The 24,736-nt window shown below is 42.5% G+C and overlaps 1 protein-coding gene across 1 annotated transcript in view; it reads right to left on the bottom strand.

Annotated features, from left to right (window-relative positions):
• The window catches only part of LOC136394575 (ras and EF-hand domain-containing protein-like), an 81,620-nt gene that overhangs the window by 50,451 nt on the left and 6,433 nt on the right, over positions 1–24,736 (bottom strand). Inside the window, 1 exon segment of the mRNA XM_066367914.1 lies at positions 752–898. Coding sequence (XP_066224011.1) covers positions 752–898 — 147 coding nt within the window.

Here is a 24,736-nt window from a genome sequence, read left to right as displayed (position 1 = left end):
CAAAAGCCTCTGTGGGACAAACCAGGAACTGTATCAAACAAAACGCCCTCTTTTCCAACATCCGCCCGAGGAGTGTGCTCCTTCAGTAAGCAAAGAGGCTGCTATATGCACCACAACACACGTAATTCTTCTTTTGCACTGGCTGCTGTGAAAACCAGTAAGACAGCCTGTGTGAGCCAGCTCTGCCTTCCAAATTGGCCGTGTGACTGGAAGGGCTTAGCAGCTCTCAGGCTTTCGGTCCCAGCCCCGTGACAGGCCTAGAGGGAGAGGCATCACCCACAGTGGCATCTATTAAGTCTCAAGCCCCTGCAGAGGTGAATATTTATGGCCTCGATTGGCACAGGCAGAAGCTGAGAGCCGTGGAAATTAAGTAACTTGTCTGAAGTTGCACGCCAGTCACTGATGAGGCCAGGCTCCCAACGGAGCCCTGCCTGCCTTTTGGGATGGAAAGTGTCCCATGTGTTTCAAGTGGCTGAATAGCAGATAACAAATCTCTTTGAAGTGTTCTGTACAGAATCGTGGCCTTGAAGAGATACGACTGACCTGCTGATGGACTGCTGACTGACCCTTTGAAGTACTGCCTGACTCAACTTCCCCCATGCTGGCTTAGCTGAGACAGCTTCAGGTTCCCAAGGACCAGAAAGCCCTCCCACATCATGATGTGACAATGCATTTCTGTCCATGTGACCTCCAGGTCGGAGAGCCAGTTCGAGGACCCCAGGTGCCACTTAGAAAGGAAGGAATGCAATACCTCTTCACTGCAATGGCCAGGTTTTCCATTTCTGTGCTTTGAAGTCTGATCTCACGGATGAAGTTCTTTATAATGTGCTCATATGGCTGGATCAGTCTTGGCTCCACAAGGTTGATGTTTTGATACAAGGTACTAACTTGTTCTTTCCTTCAAAACAAATCAAATTAAACCATGTGAAAAATAAAGAGGCAAACTTTCAGAATATTTTTACAAAAGAGACACATAAGTAAAGAACTAAGGAAGAGCCCTGGCCAGTTGGCTCAGTGGTAGAGTGTCAGCCTGGCGTGCAGGAGTCCCGGGTTCGATTTCCAGCCAGGGCACACAGGAGAAGCGCCCATCTGCTTCTCCACCCCTCCCCCTCTCCTTCCTCTCTGTCTCTCTCTTCCTCTCCTGCAGACAAGGCTCCATTGGAGCAAAATTTGCCTGGGCACTGAGGATGGCTCTGTGGCCTCTGCCTCAGGAGCTAGAATGGCTCCGGTTGCAGCAGAGCAGGGCAGAGCATCGCCCCCTGGTGGGCATGCCGAGTGGATCCCGGTCGGGCGCATGCAGGTGTCTGTCTGACTGCCTCCCCGTTTCCAACTTCAAAGAAATACAAAAAAAAAAGAAAAGAAAAAAGAACTAAGGAAGAAACAACAGCAATAATACAGTGTGTCCGTAAAGTCATGGTGCACTTTTGACCAGTCACAGGAAAGCAAGAAAAAATGATAGAAATGTGAAATCTGCACCAAGTAAAAGGAAAACCCTCCCAGTTTCTGTAGGATGATGTGGCAGCATGTGCACATGCGCAGATGATGACATAACACCGTGTATACAGCGAAGCAGCCCACGGCCATGCCAGTCAAGATGTGAACGGTACAGAAGAAAGTTCAGTGTATTCTGTGGCTCGCTAAATTCGAATCCATGACCAAAGCGCAATGTGAATGTCGGCGCATTTATAACAAAGTGCCACCACATAGGAATAACATTACTCGGTGGGATAAGCAGTTGAAGAAAACCGGCAGTTTGGTGGAGAAACCCCGTTCTGGTAGGCCATCAGTCAGTGATGAGTCTGTAGAAGCTACACGGGATAGCTACCTAAGGAACCCTAAAAAATCTGTGCATGAGCCCACATCAAACTGCTCTAAGTAGGTATGAAACTGGGAGAGTTTTCCTTTTATTTGGTGCAGATTTCACATTTCTATTGTCTTTTGTTGCTTTCCTGTGACCGGTCAAAAGTGCACCATGACTTAATGGACACACTGTAGAATAACCTATTATGGAGGGACATCGTCAGAGATGTTGCTACATTCTTCATCTTTTTTTTTTTTTTTTTTTTTTACAATAGAACAGCAACTTTATTGTTTTTGCAGCTTTACTGAGGTATGATGAACAATAAAAAACAAACAGTTTTCAGTTATGCAATGTGATTTTAAGGTGTACAATGTGATAGTTTAATGTCAAAAGATGGAGTCTTATGGGGCAGTGGAAATGCATACAAGGGCACTGATAGGGAAGAATTTTTGTTGTTGTTGTTCTTGATGGGTTTTCTTTAACAGAAAGGTAATAGATTTATAGAGAAAAACTTAGGTAACACTAAAACAATTGTTTAATTCCATGTTCTACCAATCCCCAACAAGGAAGTATTTAAAATTTTATGATCGTAAGAAAACATATACCTATCATTTTATGGTCAGTTAAAAATTACTTCATATACAGTCCCCGGCCGGTTGGCTCAGTGGTAGAGCGTCGGCCTGGCGTGCAGAAGTCCCGGGTTCGATTCCCGGCCAGGGCACACAGGAGAAGTGCCCATCTGCTTCTCCACCCTTCCCCCTTTCCTTCCTCTCTGTCTCTCTCTTCCCCTCCCGCAGCCAAGGCTCCATTGGAGCAAAAGATGGCCCGGGTGCTGGGGATGGCTCCTTGGCCACTGCCCCAGGCGCTGGAGTGGCTATGGTCGCAGCAGAGCGATGCCCCAGAGGGGCAGAGCATCGCCACCTGGTGGGCAGAGCATTGCCCCTGGTGGGCACGCCGGGTGGATCCTGGTCGGGCGCATGAGGGAGTCTGTCTGACTGTCTCTCCCCGTTTCCAGCTTCAGAAAAATACAAAAAAAAAAAAATTACTTCATATACATAAATTCATGTAAGTATCTATTTATATGTGACAGTCCTCATACTCACTACTTAATAATTTTTGTTAAAAGACAAAGTTTTCGCAGTCATTTCAAAAGAAAAATTATTAAGAACAGCCATTTGGCTGGCATTGCCCTTGACTCAAGTTTAGGAGCAGAGGCGCTAAGCGGATCTGGTTTGAGCCATGCATAATGTGCCTGTAGAACGTCCCTGCCATCGATGCACCAGGAGACTCCCTACCACATCCAACGCTGCTCCCGACCGACGGGCATACTGTCCTCCTAGGACGGCGTACTCCATCAGAGCCCGTGCCACCTGACCTTTCTTCCCTGACCCTAGTGGAGAACCACGCTGCTGACGGCTAACACAAGCTGCGACTGTGTCATGACAGTAGCAGCACCATTTTAAAAGAGGGAATATTTATGTCAGTTGAAAAAAATGCCAGGAATTTAGATGATAAGAGCTTATTTAGGGCCTGAGATGATAACTTACCATAATATCAACATTACAGAATTCTACCAACTCTCGTCAAGTCTAGAACTATTTGGGATGGCTACAATCACAGGAATGCTTTTTAAAAAATCATCTCCGCCTGACCAGGTGGTGGCACAGTGGATAGAACATCGGACTGGGATGCGGAAGACTCAGGTTCGAGACCCCGAGGTCTCCAGCTTGAGCATGGGCTCATCTGGTTTGAGCAAAAGCTCACCAGGCTTGACCCAAGGTCACTGGCTCCAGCAAGGGGTTATTTGGTCTGCTGAAGGCCCGCGGTCAAGGCACATATGAGAAAGCAATCAATGAACAACTAAGGTCTCGCAACAAAAAAACTGATGATTGATGCTTCTCATATCTCTCCGTTCCTGTCTGTCTGTCCCTATCTGTCCCTCTCTCTGACTCTCTCTCTGTCTCTGTTAAAAAAAAAAATCATCTCAAATACTTGGATAATTCTTTCATTCAGGGATCGACTGCTATAATTTTATAGTTACTACCCTGGCAATATAAAAAGTCCTCTGTCTCTTGCCCTTGACATAGACAGATTTCTCCTCTCCAGGTACTTATCTAGAGCTGGTAAAACTTTTAGGTACACCATTACAGGAACCAGGACATCTGAGCGCATCTCACAGCCATCTGTGGTGCCTAATACCACCAGAGTGACAGGCAAAGAAGACCACTCAGAAATCCTTAGCACAAAATCCATACTCATCTTCCTAATCACAACATCTGGGCTTCTGCCCTGTTACTCCTTTGAAGGCAGCCTGTTCCAATGCTATGGGAGCACACGAAAGACTACAGTCATCCCAGGCCTCAATAATTGAAAGTCTGTGCATACAACCATCACCCAAGTGGAAAACAGCACACACCTACATATAATAAGATTTACAATCATAACAAAAATATTTCAGGCCCTGCCAGTGGCTCAGTGGATAGAGTGTTGGCCCGGCATATGGACATCCTGGATTTGATTCCTAGTCAAATTAACTTACTTCTCTGGTTCGAGCATGGCTCCAGGCACTGAGGATAGCTCCATCTTATCATGAGCCTCAGGCACTAAAAATAGCTCAGTATTCAAGCACTGGCCCCAGATGGGGTAGTTGGGTGGATCCTGGCGGGGAGTGGGGGCATGCAGGAATCTGCCTCACTATCCCCCCCTTAAAAATTCTATTTAGTGAGTTCTCACTATATACCAAGTATTATGCTAAGCAATTTGTATGCATATCTTTGAATACTCACAACAACCCTATAAAGTATTTTTATAAACCCATTCTTCAGATCAGGGAGAGATAAATGCCTATTATGAGCTGATTTTTATGCCCCACCCCAAATTCCTATTTTGAAGTCCTAACACAAGTACCTCAGAATGTGATTATACTTGGAGAGGTCAATTGAAAGTGCCCTAAACCAATATGACTATCCTGAAAAGAGGAGGAAATTTAGACACAGAGGAAAGAGCACATGAAGACACAGGAGGACGGCCATCTACAAGCCAAGGAGAGCCGCCTCAGAAGAAACCAACCCAGCCAAGACCTTGATCTCAGACTTCAATTGTGAGAAAAATAAATTTCTGTGGTTCAAACCACACCCAGTTTGGTATCTGTTACCAGAAACACCTCAGCAACCACAGCAGACTATGATGTGCCCAAGGTCACAGAGTGACTGGGTGGCGGAACTAGGATACAAACTCAGTCTGACACTGAAGATCACATGATCAACCATTACATCATATTGCTTCCCAATTGTATTGAATATCTGAACCTTGGCGGAAGAAAGATTAGAAATCAATACACAGCACTAGGAAATAAGGCAAAACATGGCACATATACTGACCTGGAATCTTAGTTAAACATGGCCCCAAGGTGTATCCAGATAGCTACAAACTCTCCCAGGTTTGCTCATAAACAAACTGTTAGATCTGTGCAGAGGCTAATTATGATTCAAAAGAACCGCTCAGGGAAAATATTAATAAGCCAGCAGGAGTAAATCACTTTATTTGGGGATGGATATAAGATACAAAAAGCTGCCATCATCCCTCCCACCAGAGCTCAGTACAAATACTAGTTGCAGTAAAGAGCCATATTTATTAAAGAGCAGTTTCAAGGGGAGGGGGGGTTAATCTCTACTCCTGGCCCTGGCCGGTTGGTGCAGTGGTAGCGGCATTGGCCTGGCATATGCATGCCCTGGGTTCGAATCCCAGTCAGGGCACACAGGAGAAGCGCCCATCTGCTTCTTCTTTCTTTCTGTCTCTTTCTCCCCGTCCCGCAGCCAAGGCTCCATTGGAGCAAAGTTGGCCCAGACACTGAAGATGGCTCCATGGCTTTTGCCTCAGGCACTAAAATGACTCTGGTTGCAACAGAGCAACACCCTAGATGGGCAGAGCATCGCCTCCTGGTGGGCATGCCGGGTGGATTCCAGTTACGTGCATGCGGGAGTCTGTCTCTGCCTCCCTGCTCCTCATTCAGAAAAAAAAAAATCTCTACTCCTAAATTGTCTCACATACTTCTTTGCCTTCTGTCCATTTTCTGACCACTAGCAGGATGCACAGCATAACGACATTCTCATGAATAGGAACCAGCCTGTCAGGGATGACTATTACGATACTGTGACTGAAAGTCCTTGTTTACAGGACCATTGACAGCAATAAAATATTCATAGGTAGCTGTTATAGATTTCCTGACTTCCTGCAAATTTCCAAAATAAGAAAGGAACATAATTACTGCAAATTCCCTTGGGTCCTTTGCTGGTCCTGGCGTTATACAGAACTTCAGAAATAATTTACAGTGAATTGTACAAATAGATTAATAACAGAAACTATCTGCCACTCACATATAACATGGGTAACTGTTGCCCTAGAGATGACCTGAATACTCCTCCATCCTGCTTCTTATTGTAGGTCACATGGGGAGCACTGACTTCCCAGGACCCCTGCAGGCAAGCTGGAGGCATGGCACTAGTTCTGGCCAGGGGAAGGGGAGGAGAAACGGTGTGCTGCCACTCCCGTGCCTGGCCCTTACAATCCTCTGTAAGACCCTCAGCTCATGTGGAATCTAATTCATTCATTCATTTTCTATGTGTCTCTTTCTATGCCCCTCCGCCTGTCTCTCCCCACCCTTTATCCTTCTCTTTCTCCCTCTCTCCCCTCTCCTTCTCTGCCTCCCTCTTGTTCTCTCCCTCATCCTCATAACTGAAGTGAACACTTCCACTACAGAAAGCCACGGGACAGCACGTGCTTGAATCCCCACACTGAGGGAAACAGCTCACGAGGACTGCCTGACCACACTGGGCTGTCTGACACATAAGAAAAACATAAGTCTGCACTTCAGAAAGCCACGAAGTTTGTTACGGTCACCTTGAGCTTAGAAAGTTGGCATTATAGTTTCCTACTTCGTTTTTTTATCATGCTCTTCCAGATTAAATTACTTCCTTGATAGCTTTATGTGAGCTAAGTAATAAAACTTCTCTGGCCAGGGTGAGTCTTTCCCACCACCACCCTCTCTTGTGCAAGGAACACAAGGCTGTTCTGAAGCCCGCCTGTGCTGACGTAGACAGCTCTCCAGCACCTTACACATGCAGGCCGCGGGGACTTCAGTGTTTACATGTACTGTTTACTTAATCCTCATGACAACCCCATAAAGAAATTATCACTAGTACTCTACATATTTACCATGGAGGAAACTGAGGCAGACAGAGGTGAGTATCATCCCGTGGCAGAGCCAGGAATTCCAACTCAGCCCAACTGGAGGAGGATACAGACATTATTGCTACAAAAACTGTCCACACAGCAAAAGGACTCCTTTAAAGAATAAAGGCACAACTAAGATTAAAATGAGCTAATCTTACACAATTTACCTAAAGCTAATCAGGAAAAACACTATTGCAGACAATGAGACCCACCCCCACCCCTCATCAGCCTGTGAGCTTCATTTCGTCTGTATCTGTGAAACTAGAAAAACATCGGATTATGCTGACAGACTACTACAGAAGGCACGGGGCAATTTTCACACCTGATGGAAAAGAAAAAACAAAACAGAAACGAAGCAATACTTGATCATAGCCAGAGATGATAGCCGGTCCCTACTGAGAGAGCTGAATGCTGTGCCCGGTACAGGCAGCTGAGCACTTGCAGGTTCCTCAGCTCAGCACACTAGGTGCCAAGACGATGTGTCCCACTCCCGGAGCGCAGTCACCAGCCTCCCCGGGCCGAGGGTTAAACAAGCAGGGACTGCACAGTGCTGCACACACAGCCCTGCTTCCCCAGGCCTGTCCCAGCGCAACCCTCTTGAGTTCCCAAAACAGTGCCCACCACTGACAGGGATCGAAGCACTTTGAAGTCTATGGCCTCATCTAATACACTGGGATTCACAAATACCAAGTAGCCTGTTTACAGGTGTACCTGACAAATACCAGGAAAAGGTTAAAGTGAAGTCACATGTGCTAGTTGGCCCAGACAAAAAAACAGTCTCTACTTCTATGCAGAGAGAGCCACTAACACTAAAAAGTCCAATTTATGTCTAAAGAAAAAGGATCAATTGAAAGGCATTCAGAGAAAAATGCAACCTGAATTACCAATCAGTTTTAGATGTTTAAAATTTGAGTCTATTCATCTCCTTGCTTGATAAACTACAAGCGGATTTATGTGAAAAAATTTAGTAAAGGCTAATTACTGAGAAAAATTTCACAAATTAACAATTTTAAATAAGCATTTAAAACTGCAAACAGTCCTATTGAGGCTAAAGGGGATATTATTTGAACTTATAAGACAAACAGGTACACTTAAGCTGTACAAAAATTTTGAAAATCACACACATAAAATTAACATTTTACTTACATGATCGGGTATGTGTGTGATTATGTATTTGTCATGTAGAAGGCTGGTACTTAGAACGTCTGGACACCTCTGGTCTCAGGACACCTCTGGGTAATAGTCACGTGCGGAAAACATCACTCCACACTTAGGAATGCAGTGACCCAGTAACGGAGCTAGGAAAGTTATCCCTTAGCGTCAGTCTTGCTTCTTTAAGCATTAAAATAGGGGGCAAACTATTTATTCAAACCATAAGTGTCTAGAGTTAAAGACCAAACCAATTTTCTGCGAATAAAAGAAAGAGAATTAAGGGTCAAGGCCTATATCATTCTACACTAGGGTCTACCACAAGAAGAATGACATAATGACCGTAACATCTGAGCATGGGAAACTAAACGTAATGCCATCCAAGGGGCACTGTATTTGTTAGATCTTGGATGTAAAATGCTAAGAAACAGGCTGAGTTAGTTCCCTCCTAAGGCTCACCATGAAGATTATGTACAAGATGCTGTGACAGCATGGGGCCGGAGAACAGATGAGTAGGTGTCAGCTAAGCAGAAAGGGGGACTTCCCAAGCCCCAATAACCATAGGTGAGGGATTTGGGGGCAAGGAAGGATCCAGCAATTTTGTAACCAAAGAAGCTAAGGAGGCCAGAGAGCTCAGAGTGGGGAGGGATTACAGCTGTGGGTGGGGAAGAAGTCAGCAGGAGTCAATGACTGCACGAGGCCTGAAAGCAGTGAAGAAAAGGAGGGGCGGTTATTTTGAGAGGGCAGAAAGCCATTAGGAGGTGTAAAGAAAGAGATGACAGGATCAAGTACATTTCATAGCTGTTCCCATCTTCATAAAATTTGGGCAACAGCAAAGAATTAAGCAAGGATTTTGAAAAAAGTTTTCAGAGACAAAGATTAAATCTTAAATTTACTGTCATTTAATCTAGAAATGTGGGACTTCAGGAGTTTTCCCTAGCTCCTACATTTCTTTGTTATAGAGGTGTGAAATTATAGATAATTAAAATCTGATAGTATAGATAGATCAATGGAACAGAATAGAGAGCCCAGAAATAGACCCACATCAATATAGTCAGCTGATCTTTAACACAGGACCAGAGGCAATACAACAAACCAAGATAGTCTTTTCAATAAATGGTGCAGGAAAACGGGATATCTACATGCAATAGTATGAATATAGACACAGACCTTACAGACCTGACACCTTTTCAAAAATTAATCATAGACCTAAAGCGATAAACTATAAAACTCCTAGAAGGTAATATAAAAAACTTAGATGACCTTTAGTATGGCAATGACTTTTTAGATATAACACCAAAGGTATAACCTATGAAAAATATAACTGTTTAGTGAATTCATTAAAATTAACAACTTCTCTGTGAAAGATAGTTTCAAGAGAATGAGAAGACAAGCCAAAGATGGGGAGAAAATATTTCCAAAAACACATCTGAAAAAGGACTGTTACCCAAATTATACAAAGAACTCTTAAAACTCAACAAGAAAACAAACAACCCATATTAAAAATGGGTCAAAGTCCTTAAGTTCACCTAAGAGACAAACATGGCAAACAAGCAAATAAAAAAGTCCTGTATCATGTCATCAGAGAAATGCAAATTAAAACAATGAGATATCACTGCACACCTATTACAATCACCCAAATCTGAAACACTGACAACACCAAGCCTGGTGAGGAGGAGGAGCAGCAGGAACTCTCATTCATTGCTGGTGGGAACGCAAAATGGTACAGCCACTTTAGAAAGAAGTTTGGTGATTTCTTAGAAAACTAAACATACTCTTACAATTCCATTTAGCAACTGCTCTCCTGGGCATTTACCTGCAGGAGATGAAAACTTATGTCTGCACAAAAACCTGCACATGGATGTTTATAGCAGCTTCATTCATAATTGTCAAAACTTGAAAGCAACCAATAACGTCCTTTAGTAGGTGAATGGATAAATTATACATCCAGGCAAGGGAATATTATTCAGCACTAAAAAGAAATGAGCTATCAAGCCATGAAAAGACATGGAAGAATCTTAAAAGAAGCCAGTCTGAAAAGGTGACATACGGTATGTATGATTCCTATATGTCATTCTGAAAAAGGCAAAATTTGGAGAGAGGAAAAATATCAGTACATAGTTGGTGGGGTGAAAGGTAGGAATGAATAGGCAGAGCACGAAGGATTTTTAGGGCAATGAAAATACTCTGTAAGATACTATAATGGTGAGTATATGTCATTATGTATTGTACAAACCCATGGAATGTTATGGTACCAAGAATGAACCCTAATGAAAAATAAGGAGTATGGGTGATTACGATGTATAAATATCAGTCCATCAATTGTAACAAATGCATCACTCTGGTGAGGGCTGCTGACAGTGAGGAAGGCCGTGCATGTACAGGGACAGGGGCCATGTGGGAAATTTCTGTACCTTCCTTTTCGTTTGCTGTGAACCTAAAACTGATCTTAAAAAAAGAGCCTTTTAAAACTCTAATAGCTTATTTCTTTGGAGGCGGGGGATGAGTATATTCCTACTAAGGTGATACCAGCATACCAGCTGATCTTGCTCAATGCCTGGAACAAACCACACTGAATGACGTAAGTGGAAAGGTTTATATTTCCCTTCATAGAAGTAAAATCTATGGATTTCAAAATGTACTTTTATTACATAGTACACATACTTCCAGAATAAAATCCAACTAACCGGAAAATAAATTCCAACAGTTGAATCTAACTAGACTGCAAGACCCAGGCACCTTCAGTTCTCTTTCTGAAGTTCAAGTCCTTCCCACTAACCACCTCGAACCAGCTGCATGTAATGATATCAGTCTGTCCTCACAATAGGTCTCACTCCTTATTAACTCAGTCACAGAATGGGTACCTGGCTCTTCCTTCTGGAGAAAACACACAATGGGCTCATGAACTTGGTCCCATCGTCCTGCAGACTGGGAAAAACAAGCCAGACCAGGGTCCTGGGCTTTGCTGACTGTTTGGAGCTGTTCCCTCAAAGGAGTGGGGTGGGGTAATGCAGACCTAACCCTCCTATACCCGGGAAACACCGTGTTTGCATCCTGTCCCGAGTTCCCTATCAAATTTTCTTCATTGATTCCCGGCCAGGGCACACAGGAGAAGCGCCCATCTGCTTCTGCACCCCACCCCCCTCTCTGTCTCTCTCTTCCCCTCCTGCAGCCAAGGCTCCATTGGAGCAAAGATGGCCCAGACGCTGGGGATGGCTCCTTGGCCTCTGCCCCAGGCGCTAGAGTGGCTCTGGTCGCAATAGAGCGACGCCCCAGAGGGGCAGAGTATCGCCCCCCTGGTGGGCAGAGCATCGCCCCCTGGTGGGCGTGCCGGGTGGATCCCGGTCGGGCGCATGTGGGAGTCTGTCTGACTGTCTCTCCCCGTTTCTAGCTTCAAAAAAATACAAAAAAAAAAAAAATTTCTTCATGTATGTATATCACATTATCAATGCTGTCCATGTGTACATGTGAGAAGATGAACCCCTTTACTTAAGAGTACTTTCAATGCACATTCACTCTCCCAATATTTCTCTTTTACCAATTTACTTTGAATCAAGCTAAACGTGGGCATGATCTAGGAAGGTTAATGCAAGCAGGTGTATCACAATTACTTTTCACTGAAAACTTCCTTCTATTTTGGCAAGAAAGATCAGGATTGGGGAGAAAATATGAAGTGCAATATCAGTTTCTATGCAAAATTTCCTTTTAGATGACATCTGTCACCTTCCCAGGTTTGCTGGGAGCAATCACAGCTTATGCTTACGGTGCTGGATCATGTCTATTTTATCATTCATCCAGAATTTTCTTTTTTAATCAAAAGGTGACATTAACAGTAACTTACTAAACAGTGTACGAATGCTGAATTAAAGTTAACAGTCTCATGAAAACAAGCCAGGGCGAGTTGGTGGATGTGCACTTTGCACCTCCAGCTTTTACCTGGTCATGTGCAGACACCCGGGCAGTGAAAAGGCTTCTCATGAATGTGTGCCCAAATCAGGAGACAATCGGTGACAAACCCATCTCCCCTTTCCTGACCCAGTGTAACTAAGCCTTGTCTTTCAGGGGCAGAAACAGAAGAGTCACTGATAAAAACAAATTAAGCTGGGACAAGAGAAGCAGGAGACAGGTAAGTCCTCCAGGTCTTGGATCATGCAGGAGAGAGCCGGATGGAGGCAGCTGCTTGCTGGCCACCTGAGAACCACCTACAAGATCTGCAATGCTGCTCGGTGGCTGTGTGACCCAACCAATAGGGAACTAGAAAATTCTAGATCCGTGTACATGAAATAGGTACAGAAAGCAGAAGTTGGCAGTCTTGCCACAGAGCAACAGAGAGTACCTGAAGTGCTCTTCCTACTGTGATTTAACCATTTGTAGCATCATTAAGTGTATAATGTTATTTTATCACAAGGGTAGGGAACCTATGGCTCACGAGCCAGATGTGGCTCTTTTGAGGGCTGCACCTGGCTCACAGACAAATCTTTAATAAAAAAAATAATAACGTTAATAATATAAAACATTCTCATGTATTACAATCCATTCATTTCCTACCGCTCATGTTCATGGTTGCGGGTGGCTGGAGCCAATCGCAGCTGTCCTCCGGGACAACACCAAATTTTTATTGGATAATGCATAACATACACGGGTCGTTGTATGGCTCTCGCGGAATTACATTTTAAAATATGTGGTGTTCGTGGCTCTCTCAGCCAAAACGGTTCCTTACCCCTGTTTTATCAGATGATAATGCTTCTGTATTTTGCAATAAAGTAAGCCCTTTCAGACCTCAAAAAACAAAAGCACCTGCTTAATAAAAAGTTAAGCACCAAATAATTTCCTTTCTTGAAGAAGCAGGATGATAAACGTGTAACTTGCTTGAAATGTTTAACTGTCTCGGCCTAGATGATACATGACAACTAAATGTCATGTGGGGTCCTGGACAGGGTCCTGGGACGGAAAAAGACATTAGGGGAAAACTGAGAAAATCTGAACAAAGTATGGACTTTAGTTAATGGTAACATATCAGTATCAGTCCATTGATTGTAACAAGTGCACTATACCAATGCAAGAGGTTAACAATAGGGGAGAGTGGGTAGTTATGCGGCATTCTCCTCACCACCTTCACAATTTTTCTGTAAATCTAAAAACATTCTAAAGTAAGTTTCCTAAAAAAAAAATGTTCGTCAACATTTATCATTCACCACAGAGGACCAGGGCAGTGGTTGGCAAACTGCAGCGCGCGAACCACATGCGGCTCTTTGGCCCCTTGACTGTGGCTCATCCACAAAATGCCACATGTGGGCTACCTCGATAAGGAATGTACCTACCGATATAGTTTAAGTTTAAGAAATTTGGCTCTCAAAAGAAATTTCAATTGTTGTACTGTTGATATTTGGCTCTGTTGACTAATGAGTTTGCCGACCACTAGACTAGGGGGATATTATTAGCCCCAGGAAAACCAGAAAACACAAATTTCCAGAGAAAGCCTCAGCATCTATGTCTTTTTAAGAAAATGACATTCAAAGCCTACAATTTCACGCATGCAGCGACAGGTTTATTTACACTCCACCTGACGGAAGGCTTTTCTCTTAGATCAAATGATTATTCTAATTTGATACTGTGCATTTTTTATTCCATCTTTTTTTGTACAAGTGCAAATAGTGAGTGATAGCTGTTTATGTTGTCTCCATTATCAGAGAAAGAACTTCACAGAGGTCATTGAGGGAGTGTTGTATTTATCTGATCAGATGCTTCAAAAAGAAAATCAATAGCATCAATATCAATAATGGTTTGATTTTTTCCCCCTCTACTGCATGGAATCAAAGTGAAGCTTTTGGTAATTCATTGTGTTGAAGGTAAAACATCCAACCTTATTACAAATGTCATTGTCAATTTACAAAAATAAGAGTAAAACACTGCCGTATAAAAATTTTTAATAAATTAAAAAATCCGTGAAGTAGAATTACACCTAGAATTGGTGATAAATGCTTATAATGGCATCCAAACAGGCTCCAATAGTCTACCCATTGAAACAGAAGCTGTAACTGTCAAAATTTCAAATATATTTATACATAGTCACAGTACCTAAACATTTTTATGATGGTTACTTTCTCACTTTACACTCTATATCAGGGGTCCTCAAACTTTTTACACAGGGGGCCAGTTCACTGTCCCTCAGACCACTGGAGGGCCAGACTATAAAAAAACCATGAACAAATCCCTATGCATACTGCACATATCTTATTTTAATGTAAAAAAACAAAATGGGAACAAATACAACATTTAAAATAAAGAACAAGTAAATTTAAATCAACAAACTGACCAGTATTTCAATGGGAACTATGGGCCTGCTATTGGCTAATGAGCAGTTCCATGTCCGGTTCCATATTTGTCACTGCTAGCCGTAACAAGAGATATGACGCACTTCCAGAGCCAGGACGCCTGCGTCCCGCATCACGGGAAATAGTACTATACTGTGAGCGACTCCGCACTTTGCCCCTTCCGGAAGTGCGGCGGGGGCCAGATAAATGGCCTTAGGGGACCGCATGTGGCCCGCAGTTTGGGGACCCCGGTCTATATTCATTCGGGTTTTTGAAGAGTTGAACCTTTGAAGAACTACTTCGCTAATCATTCTGGTTTTTGTAAACTAGTCCTATAAGTTTTCATTATCTTTTGTTCAAAATCTATTGAAAAGCTTTCATCAAATTAGTCAAAATGGGAGCTAGAAAAACTACCTTCCGCTTTCGAAGCTGTTAGCAGTTTAGAGTCAACTAAAAACTAAGCCTGATTACAGGAGGGCAAATGGACTAACCAGATTAAATGATGAGAGCTCCAATGTTGTGCAAATGTATTCCCAAATTCTGTAACTATGATTTGGAATATGCCAATTTACATGCAGGTTTTCTTCAATAAATATCTGTACCATTTCTGATCCATGATCGGGATTCCATATACGTGAAAGGCCAACCATATACATGGTTCTGTGCCATTCTACATAGGGGATATAGATTACATATTTGTATACATGGTAGTATTTGTTTAGTAACTGTGGGAAAAAAAGACATACCATAGAAAGAACTTTTAAAATATACTTTTAATTTTAAGAATCATTGATTTTTATCTATCTATCAGACACAAAGATAAATCAATAATGCTTTTCCACCATCATTTTATGCAAAGAGATGAGCCAAAAATATCCAACTAAAGCAATATCAGTTGTACAGATTTTCTTATAAATTTTATTGAATACTTTCCCCTTTAAAATAAAATGTTCTGACATCTTGAATTCCACCTTTTACAGCTGAGCCCCTTTGAGAGGCCCCGAGTCCCCGTCAACGGCACCCGGGGCACCTTTTCCACAGGCAGAAGCTTCCCCAGATCCACGCCAGAGCTCGTCTCCCGGCCACGTCCTGCTGCCCAGCAACCTGAGGGGATTTACTTATCTTTCCATTTGATTTTCTGAAGAACCAAAGGTGATTTTCTTGGGTTGTGATTAAAAAAAAAGAAGGTAGCCAAAAAATCCTATTAAAATCTGTTTTTTTCACATTATACCAGTTGTCCTGAAAACCAGCCCACTTTCAGCTCCCAGAGCCCTGGCCCATTAAAAGAGAAAATAACCATCAGAATTGCAAACACTATCTACTAATGGAATCTGTCCTCAATGCCAAAGGAGAGCCAAGAAAAACCTAGGCTTTTCTTAATTGAGTCATCATCTTATTAACTCACTGGTGCATCACGTAAGGGAAAAGCAATGTCAGTGAACTGTGTATTTACACTGAACTCAGTATCTGTTTTCATCCCAAACCTTTCCTCTTCCTTAGTCCCCCTCGGCATCAGCTGCCCTCCTCTCTCACTTACATAGATAACATCCCCTCTGGGCGGTACAACTGGCCCAAAAGCTACTAAACATAATGGAAATATATGTTGAATACTTGCATTAAATCCAAGTACTAAAGAAGAGGCTATAATAAAGTTATTATAATAATTCACTTGAATGGATAAGAGAACCCACAAAGCAGTATTATCTGTTTTCCTTCCTGTACAGCTTTTGTAGCATTTCCCTGACTCAATAAAGAGCATTAAAAATAAGTTCAATGACCAACTGGGGGCCCAAGACACAGGTGCAAGCCTATATCTTGCCAGACTGCCATGAGTTCATCTCAGCATAAACCCATAAGCCTTTGCCACTCTAGGCTCGATGCCTACTTCTTACATGTAAGTATATAAGAGAAATCCCTGTTTGGTGCTTATCCTTCTTAACTGCATGATGTTTAAGAAGACAATTGAGAACTAAAATGTCTACTTTGGGGAACTTCCACTATGAACAAAATGGGAAATGAAGTTAAAATATGAATATAAAAGAAAAGGAATAAAACTGAAAAAAGTGATAATTTCAAGATGGTGAAGTGGCACTCCAGCCATCTAAACTCAGGTGTCTTGGCACCATGAAGAATCCAAAGGAAGGCTGAGATTGAGAAAGAATGAAGAACAGCCTCTGAGACACCCCTGCCCGCTACAGGAATGACCTGCACTCAACCCGGGGATTCAGAACATAATTTTGATATCTCTGATCATTTACTTTCTGAATCTTCGGCAAACAAAGGTACCTAGAAGGAAGGAACTCCTGCCAACAGCAAAGTGTAACCCGACAACCTACCCGAATGCAAGAACAGAAAACACGGACAGGAACCCAGAGTCACACTGAATCCTCACCTCCTCCAGTCCTAGGACTATCACTACACCCCTGCCCAGGATGAGACCTGGCTTCATAATGACGACCCTGAGTTAGCAAGGAAAGCTTAAATGATTTTACAAACAGTTATTAAAAGTAATGCATTGTATGTATCCATATGCTTACGAAAAGACACGTGACAGGTTGCTAGCTGCAGTACTATATGCTTTAGCCACAAAGCAGAAATTATCCAAATGGTCATTAATGGCAAAATGGATAAACTGTGGTACTTCACTCTACAGCAATGGGAATGACAGATCTACAACTACTATCATTTATTTATCCACCTCTAGAAGGGCTCTCAGGTCAATGCTGCTGGTCTGAGGCCCTTGAGTAGCAAAGCCTGAGAAAAAGATTTAAAAGCAGTGTCTGCTGAGCTCCTGGGAACTGAATTATGCCTCGTCCTGGGAATATGAGCCTGGAAATAGCAGCTTTTGTACGGCTGAGTTTTAGGACCTGAATTGGGGCTTCCCTGTGCCTCTCAAATTGCATCTCTGTTAGCAACAACCAACTGAGGGACAAAAACTAGTAGTTGGGGACAGCAGAATAGGAACTTGTTCCTACTAAAAAAAATTTTTTACTGTTTCCCATTAAAACTTCAGCCTTTGGATTTCTTAGCTTAATGCATTTACCATAGCACTTACAGGAGGGAGAGAGAGATGAGAGGGGAGGGGAGGGGAGGTTAGGGGAGGGGAGGGCAGGGGAGGGCAGGGGAGGGGAGGTTAGAGAGGATGGAAGGAGAAAGAGGGAAAGGAAGAAAGGAAGTGAACAAGCTAGTACTCAGTTTGCCCAGGAGAGTGCAGTAATGTAAATACCAGGTTGGCTTGCCAGATGGTTAAGGCTGCTGAAATCCAAGACGTCTGTTCTGTGAGGTGCTCAGCTTGGAGTTACAGTTATGCTGATGAAGAATGAGACTGAAGGGTGAGAATGGGAGGGTAGAAACAAGGGTGAGTAACAGCCTCTTCTCCCGGGGAGCAGTTCAGAGCCATAAACACATGTAGGGCTAACCTCCTCTTGGCAGACAGAAAAATGTTAATAACTTTAAAATTGCCCCAGAAATGTACTATGTCGTTTTGAGGTGATTAGGCATTTGGAAGGAAGGAGTACAGGAGGGATATAACAGATGTATGGGGGTTTTTTCAGATTCACATAAATATTTGAAAGTTTTCCGGTTCATATTTTATAAGCTGAAGGCATTAAAAAGTGCTCTCTGATCTTTTCAGAACCAATCCCCATAACACAGGGAATCTCAAAAACTGAGACTATCTGAAAAAGTTTCTTAATGGCTACTAATATTCATTTCATGTGTCAACTTGGCTAGGGAACAGCACTCCCACACTTGGTCATACATGTCTGGAGGCTGCTGTGACGGTATGTTTGTATCTGAGATGAACACTAAACTCAGTACATTTGAGTAAAGCAGATTTTCCTCATCCAATTAGTTGAAGACCTTTAAATGAAGACTGACCTCCGCAAAGGAGGAGAGAATCCGCCAGCTGGCCCGAGTTACTGCATGGTTCTCCCTGGGGTCTCCAGCCCACTCGCCTACCCTGCATTTTGGACTTGGCCAGAATCTACAATCCTGTGAGCCAGTTCCTGAAATTAATTCAGTCTATGTCTTCAGCTAGATAGATAGGTAGATAGATCCAGAGATATGTGTAGACGTCTACATCTGTTATTGGCTCTGCTTCTCTGGAGAACCCTAACTCATACAGTGGCTTAAATCACTGCACTTCCACTGGGACTAACTGCACATAAACAATGTACTAGCTTCTAGGTGAATATACGCGAGCATTCCTACATTAGTTGAATAAGACTATTCAATTTATTTAGTTGAATAAGTTGAATTCAATAAGAACTGAATTCTCTTTCTGTTACTGAATAAGAACTGTAATTTTAAATACCATTCAACAGAGTAGGTCAGTTTTTAAGGCCCAAATGCTCAGCTATACAGTAATATTTTAATTCTCACCAGGATTCCTTAGGATTATAACAACCTGATAGATCTCTGTACTTCTGTGGACCAACAGATTTTCTATTAGCCTAAAGACAGCTTACTCATGGTACTCTATTAGCAAAGAAGTGATATATTATTCTTTAGACCAGTATAAAACCTCCAAATCCGTACACACAGAATCAATCCAACACTCACTTCCGGCTCTGTGCCTTGCCTTAGCCTCTCATGAATGTGTACTGAAGACTAGGACTGCTCTGCCACAGCGCATGTTCCCATTTCATCAATTACCTCACTCCCTAGTCAACAGGTGCATTCCCATGATGTTAATGTTTGACATCTCCAGTAACAGCCACCAAATGCAAGTCCATTACCACAGCCGAAGGCAGCAGGCTGCAGGTAAACAGAGCTGGGCACAACGCCCACTCACCCTAGGTTCTCCCCCTTGCCACAGACGTGGTCCATGTGCTTAGCCTTGATTCTCTCAAATCTTTGTGCATTTTGTCCTTGTCCCCATAACTCAGCAGCCACAATCCATATACCCCCTTCCATCAAGCTACTTTTACCTTAAAAAAAAAAAACAACAACCAGTAAATCCTATTTAAAATATCTACAGGTACTTCCATGTTTATTAAGACATATTTTTCTTTTTTTTTTTTTTTTTTACTGTGCTAGTATCTTATTAGGATTGTGTAATGCCAGTGACCAAGGCCAGCTAGGTTCACATTGGATTCGGGCAGACAGTAGAGGAACTGTGGAGCCAGAAAGCAAGCGGTGGGCCATTCCCGTTTAATAGATTCTCCCACTGGCGGACAAGCAAACGGGAGGGAAAACCGCTTTTCACAGCAGCAGGCAAACAAACAGCAAAACAGCCCCTCACAGTGGAGGCAGGCAATCCACAATCTGCCATCCAAATCCGCCCTGAGCACCTGTAGCCTTACACAGATTATACACACGTGGTTCTGCCACGTGCTCATGCACTAACCATACAAAGTGCAAGTGAGCATGCCTAAGAGCTGTTTTCCCAACAGATTGTTACTGGTTTTGTTTGTTTGTTTCGTTTGAGTATTCTGGTTACAAAGCTATACAGGTAGTGAGTGGTTGGCCCCATCCCTACTTTTTTTTTCATTTGACGTGTGTGTGTGTGTGTGTTTGCAGACGATCAGGTTTTCTGGAATGCATACACTACATGAGAGAACAAAGGCCTGCAATGTAATTCATTCACTAACATCCCCATGCTAACTGTATCTGCCAGTCTGAAGTACATGCTATGCCAACAGATCCCCAAGAAGGAAGAGAAAGAGTATGTTGCACCACAAATGCTAACACTAGTTCATAGCGTGTCCATCAGGAAATATGGCATATGATGGTCCTAAAACAGGGATTTTCTAAGCAAATGATGGTTGACTTTTCAGGAGTTCTTCCACTTCAGCCCAAAGTGGAACTGTAACTCTGTTCCATAGAAACAAGAAATATAAGGTGACTGTGTCACAGGAGGGGATGAAACAGTGCAGCTGCCATGCCTAAGTCTACATGAGACAAGTCAGCAAATGCTGCCACAACCTTCCACGAGCCCTTATCCACCTCTGGACCAGGTGACATGAGCTGATGGCAGGTGGTACTTTCAGCACTGTATTCAGATTTCAGAATGTATAACTCGTTTACAATTTTTTGCTGACATTTTAAAAAACATTTCTGGTCAAAGATATCATTAAAATGAGGTGGCCACTTCAGGATGCTCCATAATTTTATAATTATCAATGATTACAATGGGATATCATGGCTGAACATTCCCATAAAATGTCCTAAAACTAAACCAAATAAATAGAAATGGAAGAGAATGGTTGCCCTGGGTTTGTGTGTGGTGGGAAGGAGCTCTTAAATATGTCATTATCTCCAGTGTCTCTGTTAGTTTTTAAAAATGATAGGTATGAGTGCATTTAAGGGCCAAACTACAATAGATAGACGGGACCTATATTTGGGACTGTTCCCAAAAATGAAGACACAGAGCTTCTCTAGTGACTCAAATTTCTTATCTAAAAAATTTCATAGTCCCTTACATATACCTATTTCGCATGGTAAGATACAACATGAAATCTATCTTCTTAACAAAAAGTAAGTGTACAGTAGAGTATTATTGACTACATGTATAATATTGTAAAGCAGGTCTCTAGGATTTTCTCATCTGGATTGACTGTAAAACTCTACCAATCATGAACTACAACTCCCCCTTCTCCCCTCGCCCCACCCCTTCCACCAAAATTCCACATTCTGCACTTTAGAGTTTGACTACTCTAGGTACCTCTATGTTAAGTGGCATCATGTAGTAATTGTCCTTCTGTGACTGGCTAATTTTATTCAGTAAAATTTTTCCAAGTCCATTCATGTCGTGCATATTATAGGAATTCCTTCTTTTCTTAAAGCTGAACCATTGTTTTTCTTTAAACCTGAAATATTTTCTTTATCCACTCATCTGTCAAATGAACACTTAGGTTGCTTCCACCTCTGGCTATTGTGAATAAAGCTGCAGTGATCATGGGGGTGCAGATCACTCTGTGAGATCCTGATTCACACTTCTTTCAGATAAATACCCAGAAGTGGAACTGCCAGGTCATATAGTGGTTCTGTTTTTAATTGTTTCAGGTCATCTACATAGTATTTTCCATAGTGGCTGTACCATGTTACATTCCCACCAAGAGCTGCACAGAATCCCCTTTTCTCCACCTCCTCAGTAGCACTTCTTTGCTTTCTGGGGTTGTTTTATAACAGCCATCCTAACAGGTATCAGTTAGTATTTCATTGTAGTTTCTTTTCATCATATATATTTCTTTTTGCTTGAAGGACAAATTATTCCAACAATGAAAGAAAATACCACTGTGGTACAGAAAATATAACCTCTCATAACTAAATTCTCTTATTTTTCATCAAAATCATTCCATTCCAATTGATTTTTTACATGTCTTAAAAACTGTTCCAGTTCAAGATGAAGAGAAACACAGACATCGGGGCAAAGGTGTTCTGAAAACCCCAGTGCATTCAGAGCTCAGCCCTCTTCCCCAAGGACTCACCAGGAACTGTAACCTGGACAGAAAATATTGTACGGGGACCTTGGTTGAGCTGGTACAAAGTAACCCGGAAAACACAATAACATTCAAGAGCAAAAAAAGGAAAGTAGAAACAGACTATTTTCGGGTCAAAGCACTATTTCACGTACACAGGCAAGAAGGACCACAGTTCAAGTTCTGAGTTAGGTACCGTGGGTTTACATTCTAGTATCAACACGATCTTTAGGCAAGATCACACCTGACATGTGAATTTACCGATCACAGGGAGGAAACAGAGGTTGCAAACTGGACACAGTAACTTTTTCACCTCAGTGCTGTGAGCACAGAGTAAACAAAACAGGAAATTTCCACTTAATATCTCTACTTCCACTGTCCTTATAAGTTGGCATCACTGGCAACACCAGGCCTACATGCGGCATGACAGCACTGCCCATCCCCCACCAGGTGAAGCAGAGGCTCCTCCTACCCAGACTCCACCCCACAGAATCCATGTTCCCCACCTGGTCCCCAGGGATCCGAGTGTGAGCCGCACTCCATCACGTCAGTCACCCACAGGGGAGAGAAAGGAAGACAGAGATCATCTGACAGGAGCCTAGAGTCTCTCACTGGAACTGTGCCACCGCCAGAGTGGAGACGAAGAGATAACATCTCTATTGAAGCCAGGAGGAAACCCTGAATTTAAACGGCCTCTTTGATTTCTGACCAGAGGTGACAGCTGGATCCAGACCATCTGCCCCAAGGTCCTTCCCACTCTTTGCCCTCACTGATGCTGTCGCCTGTGGATAGAGAGCAAGTGGGCAAGAAATTTTGATTTTTGACAGGATACTATTTGAGAGCCAGCACCCAGTGCAGAGCTGGGTACGTCTGAATCCAAAAAAAAAAAAAAAAAAGAAAGAAAAGAAAATGTGGGAGGGAGGAGGAAAAGGCAAAAAAAAAAAAAAAAAAAAAAAAAAAAGTTTCTTCTGTGGGAAAATGACAAGACTGGGAACAATTTAAGATTAATTTTTCGCCACAGCGCTATGCTCCCAATTTAAATGACAGACAAGGTAGATTCACAATGAAAAATAGAGAAACTGATGTTTTCAACCCTATGTAGTTCTGGAGGATTCCAAGTCCTTTTAGAAGAGTATTTCTCACACTTGATAAACGTGCAGATCTTAGCCAAGAACACATGTCTTATGCATTCCAGAATTGATATAAAGGTTTATATCGTATTGCCCAACTATGAACAAACATAAACCAGACATAAACTCCTTATACTTACAGCTCTAAAACATTTACAAAATCACTGAAATCAGAATTAGCAACATTCATCTAATCTGACAGGGGGATGCACTTGAACTGAAACTAAATCACCACGGCCGAAGTCAAGATGGTACTGGCGGCGGCTTGCACGTGGCTCTCGGCAGCACACACACAGGAACAAAACCCCATCCTCCCGTCACTTTCTGTTGAGACCACAGATGACCCAACACTGTGCCCTCGGTCACTTCCAATCTGCACGAACACGTCACTGACACAGTGAGCCCACTGTCTGCCTCCCTCATCCACCCATGACAGTGAACGGAGTGCTGTGGGACGCTGCACAACCTAAATCACAGAGCAGCTGGCGAAACTGTGTAGCCAAATAGGTAAGGGAGGAGTCATTCAGGCAATTCCAAATGGGCTCAAATTAATTGTTGCACCTTTCATTCAATGAAAACAGAAATCTTGAGTCTTTTAAGACCCCCAAGCATACGTGTAAAAACCTCAACGGGTCTGAAGCCCCCTATTTGAGACACACTCTTCATAGGACATGTCCATAGCTCCAGGTGCGTGCCAGCAGGTGTTCTTCCTTTCCCGTCTGCATCCCAGGTTCTCCAGCTATTAGGAACCTATAGAACTAAGAAGGTGAGACAATAAGCTCCTTGAAGGTCGGGGTCAGGTCTACGAAGTCTGACACGTGCCTAGGACTCTGTCAGGCACATCAATACTGAGGGATTCTGAGTAAAAATTAAAGAAACGAGTTAGAGCTGCTGCATTAGCATATCTTGTTTTTATAAAACATACAGGCTAAGGAATTAAGAATTAAAATTTCCTTTTCTTTCTATAATTGACAAAGGCAAATATAATTTGGAAGATCTTTTTGAATACAAAAAAAATGATATTAACAACCTTTATGTCAACTCTGGAATCCATAAGAAATGTTTTGTTAGCTCTGGTCTGCACGTTTATCAAGTGTGAGAAATACTCTTCTAAAAGGACTTGGAATCCTCCAGAACTACATAGGGTTGAAAACATCAGTTTCTCTATTTTTCATTGTGAATTGACCTTGTCTGTCATTTAAATTGGGAGCACAGTGCTGTGGAGAAAAATTAATATTAAATTGTTCCCAGTCTTGTCATTTTCCCACAGAAAAAAAATCTTTTTTTTTTTTTGCCTTTTCCTCCTCCCTCCCACATTTTCTTTTTTTTTTATTTTTGTATTTAAAATGTTTACAAATTGAAGAAATGAAATTGTTTTCGGGGGGAAATCATTTCAAGGAATTCATGTGCCATACATACATTCCACCTTTACAGCTCCCTCTGGAATGAGTGCTTACTTTGCATTTTACAACCTGATATGAGACTAATACAGTCAGGCAGAAACAGCCTGAACAACCATAGTTATTTCCCATGTCTTCCTTCCAACTACATACTGCAGTCAAGGGTTGTCAGCCTCGGCAAGATACAAGAGGCAAGAATGTATAATATAATATAATGCATATACCATCTTAGGAGGAAAATAAGAAACGGACATTTGATCACTATGGCATTCTAACCTCTCCCATC

Source organism: Saccopteryx leptura, chromosome 2, assembly GCF_036850995.1.
Source record: "Saccopteryx leptura isolate mSacLep1 chromosome 2, mSacLep1_pri_phased_curated, whole genome shotgun sequence".
Classification (NCBI taxonomy): domain Eukaryota; kingdom Metazoa; phylum Chordata; class Mammalia; order Chiroptera; family Emballonuridae; genus Saccopteryx; species Saccopteryx leptura.
The sequence above is the reverse complement of the archived record's forward strand: the minus strand, read 5'-3'. Positions and strand labels throughout refer to the sequence as shown.